The 11,036-nt window shown below is 44.0% G+C and overlaps 1 protein-coding gene across 1 annotated transcript; it reads right to left on the bottom strand.

Annotated features, from left to right (window-relative positions):
* Positions 1–1,007: 1,007 nt before the first annotated feature.
* Positions 1,008–7,198, bottom strand: LOC109737640 (chlorophyll(ide) b reductase NOL, chloroplastic). The gene is made up of 10 exons (XM_020296766.4): positions 5,618–7,198; positions 5,465–5,513; positions 5,304–5,377; positions 4,824–4,881; positions 4,234–4,284; positions 3,945–3,995; positions 3,803–3,844; positions 3,077–3,187; positions 1,311–2,972; positions 1,008–1,213 (listed from the first exon to the last, which is right to left on the bottom strand). The coding sequence occupies exons 2-9, from the start codon at positions 5,480–5,482 to the stop codon at positions 2,925–2,927; spliced, it is 453 nt and encodes a 150-aa protein (XP_020152355.1). The 5' UTR covers positions 5,483–5,513; positions 5,618–7,198; the 3' UTR covers positions 1,008–1,213; positions 1,311–2,924.
* Positions 7,199–11,036: the final 3,838 nt, after the last annotated feature.

The following is an 11,036-nucleotide window of genomic DNA, read 5'->3' as shown; positions in this document are numbered from 1 at the left end:
GGATGTGGAGCTCGCGCGGAATTTGAACATGTCGGATTCACAGGATGAGCCGAATGAGCCCAGTTCAGATTCATGGGCGCCGGATGAGAGCAGTCCAGATTCAGATTCAGAGGATGAGTCTGTGTCTCGGGATGAGCGAGTCTTCTCTCCTCCGTGGCTACGGCTAGATAGGAGTGTGTGATGCTATCAGCTGTGAAGTGAGACCATATATGATGCTTCCTGCTGTGTGTGTTATGATGTCCTAATTAATTAGCGAGCATTCTGCCATTAGCAAGTGGATGACATTGCGCTGTGACATTCTGTACTGATGCACGTTTGGTTTCCATAAACTAGCTAGCTGCTACTACTGTTATGCGTCGCTGCCTTAATTTGTTCACTGCTTGGCCTTGTTAAATGCGCTATTCTTCAGTCGTTGGATTCACATTTCCCCCTTCTGTTGACATATATCCTTGTTTGGCGTTGTGGTGCTGGGATTTTGTTGGGCTGGGGGCTTTTTAGAGTGGGTGGCCAGCTGCAGCGCCGCGTCCACCGCCGGGATCAGGTGGCCGTGGTGCATCAGCGGGACGAACACGAAGTGCGGCGTCGTGGTGGCCTTGGCGGCAACGTCGTTAGAGCTTGCTCCCTGGCGTGGCACGCCATCCTACTACTAGAGCGTGACATCCTACTCCTAGAGCGCGACGGTGAGGCAACGACGGTGTGCCCTCGTGCTTAAAGATGGCCGGGTCTGGGGTTGGGTTGCCACAGATACAGATACCTGCAGGCGGCAGCCATACTATGATCCTAACCTTCCTGGCATGGTATGGCAAGTGTGTTCCCTCTACTGTTATATGGCCCTGAAATGTACTAAGACTGACCAGGTCTTGCCTTTGGATGATAGTATATGCTTGTCCACTGTCCAGGCCAGGCTATCAACGATGATGAGGAGTACCTCCATTTCAGTCAGATTCGTTGCTGCATCACTGTCCACCACTGTCTCGGTCTCAGATGTCCTACACACCAGAACAAGTTACAGAACTTATGAACAAGCTCAATAATCAATCAGTCAGTCAGTTCTAAAATACAAATAAATAAATAGAGAACACAAAGGCATGCAGATCCAACAATTCCATTGCATCAGAGAACCATACACATTATCTCCAGCCTTCCTTGGTGATGCAGTGCCTCGGACATCCCGAGGAGGTTCAGGTCCTAAATTGCACTTCTCCCTGTATCTCTGGCACACAAGAGCAAGCCAAGTGCGTTGAGACCCCGCACCGCAGAACGAAAACCCTCAAAGTATCTATGAAGAGCTGCAAGAGGGCAGGAGGTACCTGGAGGTGGCTTTTTATGTTCCAGATTGTGAGGCCTGTGACTCCCATAGCTTCCATTTTCTCCTTCACCGCAGTTGGCTTCACCTCTAAGGAGTTGCGACGGTTGAGTAGCACAGCATCAGTTTCATCGAGAAGTTTCAGATCCAAGTAACAGAGAATGAATTGTTTGACATCGTATGCTCAAAGTTCAAGAAACCAAACCATAGGGGCCTCCTTGATACTCTACAGCTTCCAGGAAGATCTTATGGAGATCATCGGTCCAGCGAAGTAAACTACTTGTCGGCTGCATTGCCCTGAGAAAGCAACAGACCGGTATGCTCGACATGTAAGAAGAGTCACTGATATGTCGGCTTGCCGTTGGACATCAGTCAGCAAATCAAGCTCACACCTGTCAAAGATCAAGGAAATCAGAAAGCTTGAGACACCTTTTAAAACCAAGGCAATGCAAACCAGCAAAACGACAATACAGCAGCTCGTGTAACTACAAGAGACAGAATCCATCAAAATTTGTTTATTTTTTAAATGTGCACATATGCCCATATAGATACAGAAAAATATTTTCAAATACAAATTGGAGATCAAGCAGGCAAATCAATGCTCTGGCCATCCTACATTAGAAAAAAGAATGCACAAAAATACCAAAAAAGAAACTAAAATCATTAACATGCGCATACTGGTATGTGCGAGGAAGCAAAAGGAACTGGGAATGTATGTCATATCTTTTAGTGAGAAGAGAGAGTGATAGTCTCCTTCTCTATCAAGCCAGTCATCCCTTTATACAGTTCTTGTAAGAGACTAGAGATACTGCACTATCTTTGTGTAGCCAGCCATATTCTATCACACTACATAACACGTCACAATTCACAGTTGGTTTGTATGGGTGGAATGATTTGCAGAGAAATAAAGCCTTCTGAATGGCAACAAACCAACAAGAGTTGATGTTGCGATAGCACGAGCAGACTCTGCCAAATCCACGAATGGTGCACATCACATTAACTTATCAGGAATGTGACAGAGAAGTAAATAACCAGAATGATAATTTAGGTGCAGTAGTAAGTGTTGAGGTTGACTTATCAGGCAATCTGGATGTGTGAGATGTGATCAAAGTCCTACCCTATGCTGCCAAACACCAAGCAGCAAGGTAGCAGCATGAGTGCATGACCATGTCTTGTCATTGCAATGCCATCTGCATGCCTTTCAATGAAGAGGGAAAAAAAAGTTGTACAAACACAATAAATCTATCATAGGAGCTTAATTGCACGACGAACTTGTCCCAACAGATAAGTTAGGCAAGACTACACAAGTTATAGGAAGTAACAAGGAAAAATGGTTTTCAGCCTTAATGTGTAGGTGCATAGATGTATCATGGGCTCCTCTTGCATTGAAAATGCAACATGCAACTAGATCATAAGGTCCATAAATAATCCAGATGAACTGTAATTTGATGAGGTGTAATCAAATTACATGTATTGTATATATGAGGAGTACATTGCTGTGTTCTCAAGATGCCCTCAGTGATACATCCTATTTTTACAGGAAAAGAATGGACTTCTAAAATATGATAACAAGAATATCCCTAGGTTTCTTCTGGGTTGGAAGATGGCAGTAAGAAAACTAATCCTCGGCAACATACTTGTTCCTACGAGCACCAAAAGCAATTCTCTGCAAATAAAATCAGGAAGAATGATTATTACAGTAAATTTGACATTGGTTGGGGATGTCCAAGATTAATAAAAGACCCTCCCCAGGTTTCAGAGAGTTCTTACTGAAAATATTCTGGAGTAGGCTTTCAAGCCTGTGAGAAAGCGAATGTAAGTCGGCTTCATGGATTGCTTGGTAGGGATTTCTCTGATGTTTGGAACAAGGTAATCCGCAACCTGTTTTAATAGTCAACATTGATTATTATATTACCATATTACCAAACAGATAATATGATTAAAAAGTGTACATAAATAACATTAAAGGCAGGTATGCTGAATCATTAACAGATATCCATCGCAAATGAACCTAGAGGCTACCGGTCATTCGCTGTACAAAGAAAACGTGCCTGTCATGGATAGACTGTAAGATTTTTAAGCAAAGTTATAAGCTTCGAAAGCTAACTTTGTCAGTTTATATTAGATCAACTATTTATTTTTTGTTCAGAACTTCAGATCGACACATTTGATAACACATGTCTACCTTGCGACATCATATGAAGAACTTCAAGTTGCCATTTTTTTAACTTTGTTAAAGCAAGCACAAAAGGTTAACAGCCCTTCGACAATGACCAAATCACAAATTTTAGGAACGTATAAACAAGTCTGGAGACCACGTTCAAGCTAAGTGGTCGGACGGTTCTACACGCCAAATGGACACAGGCCTAAAGCAGCTAAAAATTATTACTACTGCTGCCAAACATAAGCTTTAGAGTTTAGAAGAAGAGTCAACATTGTTCTGGAGGAAAAGGACCAATGGCCCTGTAAAAGAAGGAACAATGGCGTAGCTCTCACCACATCAGGAGTTTCAGCTAATATATTGATGAAAAACTTTGCCTGCCATCAGTAAAATTTACAATTTAGTAACCATGAATTATCTTATCAACAATGGCAAAAAGAAAAAGAATGTCAGAAAGAGATTGTGCTTATCCCTTACTTGCTTTGCGGTAGCACCAGACATAAGAAGATCAGTCGTAACCATGCCAGGCTGCACAAATTAGTTATGTACTTACTGTTAGTGTGTGACTATCCTTTTCAGAGTTATAAACAGAACTTAGAAACAAAAGGCGATCATTTACTTATACGGATATTCCATGGACCAATGCTTAGAACCTTACACAAACTAGTTAGTTAAACCACACCAACTTCTAATTATCTTTATGCGAGAGAATAGTTAGGAACTCTAAAATATAAAAGATAACTAAAGAAAGGGTGGAGCTGTATACCGATAAATTATGCACCACGACATCATTCACTTCATTCATCTGCAACTCAGCCTGCAATAAGAATCATGTTATCTTCTCCACACAGTTTCTAATAAAGCTGCAAAGCTGTGACCTGCACCAGTATACTGCCTTGATTTATTTTGCTTGTTTGCACTTTCTGTCTTCTCTTTTGGGTTCTCACAGTTTTTGTGGGGTTTCATCTCTAGCCTGCCCCAATGTGCTTGGGACAAAAGGCTCTGTTGTTTTTCTGGAAATAAATGTAAACTTAATAAAAATTTGTGCCACTGAGCCAAGTTCAAGCACATAGCAATAAATCGCCTATTATTTTCTCTATGGATGATTACAGCTTTACGATGTCCCAAATATGAGTTTGAGGGAGCAACTACTTGGGAATTTAACATGACTCTAACTAAATATTGATAAAACAGTAGTTATCTCATTGTACTGTTGAATGTTTGTGCTTCGGGTCTATCGACAATTTCATGAGGTTACAATACAGCAAAGAGTTCGTTATTTCAAAATGCTTCATTGGAACTGCTCAAACAGAAACTAATCATTTCAGGTTAAATCGTCACACATGTTACCTTTACCTGTAGAGACTTTGTAAGGTGCACCACACTTCTCTTCGTTGCACCATAAGCTGCAAACCTGGTGATTATAATAATGATTACCTAGAATTCAAGACTAATACTCCCTCCGTAGACAAATATAAGAGCATTTACATCACTAGTTTAGTCATCTAAACGCTCTTATATTTCTTTACAGAGGGAGTAGTTACCAAAAGATGATTGAGTTTGTCTCCTTAGTATTTCGTTTTGTGCACAACTTTCATTTAATACAAATAACTGATACTGCCATATGGCCATGCAAATTCAGTATGTCAAGTACAATGCACACATGTGGAGAAGAACGAAAGGAGATACTTATATCAGCGTCAAAAGAACAGGATATATCAAACTATGTTCAATTCCACAGATTTAAACTATATGAGCAGTTAAACGAAATCATGTGACAGCACACTCAGCTGAGTATCCAGAATTACTACATATGAGAACAAATGGAAATGGTACCTTGGGGTTGGCCTTCCATCATCAATGTTAAATATGTGACCACCTCGAGGTTGGTTCCACATCATATTTATTGCCTAAGATAGCAAGACGATGAGTGTTGGAATTCTTCAGCAGTCACCATGCTATACGACAAATATCTAATATTGAGTGGAAAGCAATACCTCACGACAACATAGCATCAATCCAAGAGTGTTAGTGGTGATCACCTCACTGTTAAATCAAAGAAAAAAGTCAATGAACTATTGGCACTCGAAACTACGACTGAATGAAGGTGTGCATGTTCAAGCCTTGCCAATATAGAGATAGAGAATTACTCCCTCTGTTCTGAAATAGTTGTCGTTGAGGAACTTCTCCGACCAGGTGAAAACAGGAAAAAGTACCAAACTACCCTCAATTTGAAATTCTTGTCGCCGGGGATCTTCGTCTTCCTCCGTCGCTCCTCCCCTCCGCCAAGCTCCACCCCACTGCTGCAGCTCCGGCGTCCGTCCGCGCCGGCCGCCTTCCTCCGCTCCAATCAAGAGCCCAAACTCGTACGCAGGTCCCTCGCCGTCCGCCACAGCCTCCAGCCGCCCGCGACTCCTGGCCGTCGCGCCGCCCGTGCTCCTCCTCCTCCTGCCTGAGCCTTCCAGCTCCTCGATTCAGGCACTGGAGCTCCGGATCCGGCCAATTGACCTCCGTCCGTGCTCCTCCCCGCACTGACCAACAGCAGCAGCAACGCAGCCTGTGCTCCTCCTCCTCCTGCCTCAGCCTTCCAGCTCCTCGATTCAGGCACTGGAGCTCCGAATCCGGCCAATTGACCTCCGCCCGTGCTCCTCCCCGCACTGACCAACAGCAGCAGTAGCGCTGCCTGTGTTGCTGTTTGAATTGATCAAAATTGTTAATCGCCAAAGAAATTGATCGCCGGAGTTGTACCACTTCTTCTCGCCACAGACAGAAATTGATCAGATGTGGTGATTGACCAGGACGTCTTCTCGCCAGTCACAGCAAGCTTGAATTGATCGCCAGAGCAATTTTGAATTGATCAGCAAGGAGCAGCCACTGTCCATCTGTTCACCTGTCAAAACTAGCAGATCAACAGTAGGAGCAAGGATCAGCAAGGAGCAAGGAGCAGCAAGGATCAGCAAGGAGCAGAAAATTGACTAATTAGCAGATCAACAGTAGGTGAGCTACTCCATTTTTATGTGCTCCATCTGCTACAAGAAATTCAGTGTACTCATGCTTGTAATTGTACTCTTGCAAAAAAATTACTCCATGCTAGTACTCCAGATCATGATTAAGTACTCAAGAAAACAATGTTAGTTCTGGCACTAAGTGTGGCTCTGCATCTGTGAGATCACTTCTGGTGTTAGTATTGGGTCATGCAACTTCGGCTAGGATGTTCTTGGTTGCTTCCCTGCTTGCAATTCGTAAAGACCTTTTCAGTCATTTTGAGATCTTGTGAAATATGCTGATATCAGAATGAAGCAAAGATGTTTTGCTGTGAAAAAAGAACTGAATATCATCTAGAAATTGAAATGAAGTGGGTACTTTCCAATAACCAGGGTCTAACTTGATCTGAAAAAGATACCAGGTTTAGTTGGTCTCCGTACATTGTTAGTTGGTCCTGCATATGCTGCCATTTAGTGGCAGAATGCTGTTTGGCAAGGCGGTGCTGAATTTTGAACAACAAAACTGAAAGTTATCTGGAGTGCAGATGATATCTGTAGTCCTCTCTGCAAGGAAGTCAAGATCACTCGCACTAGTAAAACCTACAGCAACAACAAAAATCAGTATTATTTCCCTGCTTTTGCTGAGCTAGGAGCATTCTGAAACATGCTTGAATTCCAGCAATCAGTAAAACCTACAGTAAAATTCTGTTGCAACAAAGTCATGATGCACAACAAAGTCTGTCAGGATCATAACTACTACTACTACTACTACTACTACCACCACCACCACCACCACCACCACCACCACCACCACTACCACCACTACTACTACGACTACCTTTATAAGGCCAGCACCCCGTGAGCCAGGCCACCATGGCCGAGCATGTATACCGCCAGACGTGTGACATGGTGCCATGTCTTTTAATCTACTGATCTCTTTTTGTCGTCGCTGAGCTAGGGTTTGGAATGTAGCTAGTAAGGGCATGTACAATGGTCCTATCTTAAGCATGTCACGTATGATAAATGATGAGGTGGGGAAGAGAGAAATCATAAGGAAAGGCTTGTCTTCTCTTATTTAAGAGAAGACAAGAGATGATCTCTTAGCACAATGTCTCACCAGTTTTTAGGAATAACTAGTTATTGAAGATAAGGCTAAGAATGCAAAGGTTTTCTCCAGGCTAGGCTTTCCAGAACAGCCACGGCCCTCAAGAAATGGAGCGGGGATATGAGAAAGAAGGCTAGCTTGGCCACTGAAATTGCAAATGAGGTGATATTCCAACTGGACCTGGCAATGGAGCATAGAGAGCTCACTGCTGAGGAGTGGGCCCTTAGGAGGAACCTTAAGTCCAAACTTGTGGGAATCGCCGCCTTAGAACGGATCAGATGGAAACAGAGATCCAGGCTAACCACCATCAGATCGGGTGATGCTAGTACAAAATTCTTCCACCTAAGGGCTAATGGCAGACGCCGGAAAAATCATATTGCCACTCTTATTGGGCAGCACGACGAGACTTCTGACCACAAGGAGAAGGAAAATATTCTACTAGACCACTTCAAGAACCTCATTGGCAAAGCTCCACCCAATGTTTCGCATCTGAATTGGGACTTCCTAGGCATTCAGCGGGCTGAGCTGCAACACTTGGATCAGGCCTTCACTGAAGAAGAGATCAAGGCTGTTGTTTTTTATGGGCAAGCTGAGAAGTCACCTGGACCCGACGGGTTCACTGGGGCTTTCTATAAGAGGTTTTGGCTACTAATCAAAGATGACTTGATCGAGGTTTTCAAGAGCCTTTTTCCTTCTAAAGGGGAACCAATGGAAGATTCTTAACTCTGCCAACCTGGTGCTGATACCCAAGAAAGAGGGAGCGACAACACCTTCTGATTATAGACCGATCAGCTTGATGCATAGTGTTGCTAAAATCATCTGTAAGGTGCTTGCTAATCGGCTGGGGCCTGAGCTACACAAACTCATTTCGGTCACCCAAAGCGCTTTCATTCGAGGCAGATCCATCCGAGATAACTTTCTCTATGTCAAGAATGTAATCAAAGATGCCCACCAAAAGAAGAAGAAGCTGCTATTCCTCAAGCTTGACTTCGCAAAGGCATTTGACTCTTGGTTGGGGATACTTGTTGCAAGTTTTGGAACAATATGGGTTTGGGCAAAAATGGAGGGACATGATCTGTATGTTGCTGGCCTCGGCCACTTCTAGGGTGCTGCTCAATGGAGCTGCTGGCTTGCCTTTTCAGCACCGACGAGGATTCCGGCAGGGAGACCCCCTGTCACCGATGTTATTCATCCTAGCCCTGGACCCCGTCCAAAGAATTTTGAACAGAGCCACGCAGTTGGAGATCCTCTCCCCCCTGTCGACGCCCTCTGCTAGGCTAAGGGCAAGTTTCTATGCTGATGATGCTACTCTTTTCATTCAACCGTCTAGTTTGGACATTCAAGCCGTGCTACAAATTTTGGAATTCTTTGGTGACGTGTCCGGGCTCAAGATCAACCAAGGAAAGTGTGTGGCTTATCCTGTCCGGTGCGAAGGGATTGACATCGCCTCTCTCCTGGAGGGTTTTGGAGGAACTCTTGGGGCCTTACCGTGTCGCTACCTTGGACTGCCGCTCTCACTTAGAAAGCCGAGAAGGGTTGAGGTACGCCACTTCTGGATAAGATTGCCGGATGCCTACGACCGTGGAAAGGAAGGTTCTTCACCAGACCTGGCCGACTACTCCTTGTTAATTCGGTCCTCACCTCTACGCTTACGTTCTACCTCACTGCGTTTGCACTAGATAAATGGGCTGAGAGGCAAATTGATAAACTGCGAAGAAAATTCCTTTGGAATGTTGAGGATGAGGCTTATGGTGGGAAATGCTTGGTTAACTGGAAGCGCATTTGTGCTCCAAAATCGGTGGGGGGCCTTGGTATCAAAGAAATCGCCGCATACAGCAAAGCCCTTCGTCTGCGGTGGCCTTGGTATGAGTGGGACTGTGTCGGTCGCCCTTGGAAAGGCACCCCAACCCCTTGTGACCACACTGATCGTCAATTATTTGCTGCATGCACTAGCATTCAACTGGGGGATGGTAGGAAAGCGCGTTTCTGGTCGGATAGATGGCTGAATGGAATGGCTCCGATGGATATTGCCCCTACTCTGTACAAGTTGTCTCGTAGAAAGCTTGTGTCTGTACGGGACGGCATGCATGATAATCAATGGATGGCTGGGCTGCAAAGGATCAATGACGCTCTGACTCTAGACTCCCTTCTGAACCTCTGGACGGCCCTACAGCAGGTCCTTCTCACTGATCGGGAGGACGAAATCTCTTGGATTCACTCCTTGAATGGAAGATACAGCGCCAAATCCGCTTACAATATACAGTTCATCACTCGAATTGCAATGCCGCAACTTGAACAGGTTTGGAAAATCAAGGCTGAGCCTAAGATCAGATTCTTCATTTGGACCTTGCTCCAAAACAGGTTGTGGACTGCTGATGGCCTGTCGGCTCGAGGATGGCCACATAACGATCGCTGCAACACTTGTGATCAGCTTCCGGAGTCTGCGAGACACATCTTGATCGATTGCCCTTTTGCGATGGAGATTTGGCAATCCTTTCACTTTTCCCACCCTGATGTTGCTTCTGCTGCCCTTGCTGCCACTTCTATTAAATCCTGGTGGACGACTTCAATCAGATGCAAGATCTTGCATGACAATCTTCATGCATCTACCGTGGCGGCATACATCGCTTGATATCTTTGGAATGAGAGAAACAGAAGGTTTTCCAACAAAAGACGGCATCCGCGCCGGGAGTACATAGGATGATTAGAGATGAGATTGGCCTCTTTGCTGGGGCTTGGGAGATTTAGTCGATCCTTTTCTCCGGGTCTGGTTGCCTCCTGGTAACCTGGCTCCTCTTTTTTTTCAAACTCCGACCTTCTCGGTGTTAATATGTACAGTTTTTCCCTCTACTAAATGAAAAAGCAGAGCACCTGCCATTGCCCGTCAAAAAAGAAGATAAGGCTAAGAGATGACTCATTGTAGACATTTTTGTCATCTCTAAATCACATGCAAGACTTAAGATAAGACTATCTTATCAACCATTGTATATGCCATAAGTCGTGTTTCGTTACCAACTTAGTTATCGCCGTTACGCAGGCAAGATGTCGGGCATGTATGCTGAGCACCTTGCGGTCTCGTGACATGATGTAGATCCTGTTCATGGCCCTTGAAGCATTATTATTATTGTCATATAGCGGTCGGTTTCTTAGGTTTGTGAAAGATATATTATACTCCCTCCGTATCAAAATTCTTATTTTTGATTTGTCTAGAAACGGGTGTATGAAATCACGTTTTAGTATTAGATTCTAGACAAATTTAAGACACAAATTTTGGGACGGTGGGAGTACTACGGATTGCCTAATGAAAACATGACGCTTCACATGTTTCGATGAGTTTTACTGCAAGTTTTCAGTTTTTGGACCTCATGCCAATGCACCTGAAATGAAATTTTTTTTGCTGAAAATGAAAAAAAATCCTGAAACTTTTTGGAAACACACATGATGTAGTGTTACACTCATGTGAAAAGTTTCGTGAAAGAA

Source organism: Aegilops tauschii, chromosome 4, assembly GCF_002575655.3.
Source record: "Aegilops tauschii subsp. strangulata cultivar AL8/78 chromosome 4, Aet v6.0, whole genome shotgun sequence".
Taxonomy (NCBI): domain Eukaryota; kingdom Viridiplantae; phylum Streptophyta; class Magnoliopsida; order Poales; family Poaceae; genus Aegilops; species Aegilops tauschii.
The sequence above is the reverse complement of the archived record's forward strand: the minus strand, read 5'-3'. Positions and strand labels throughout refer to the sequence as shown.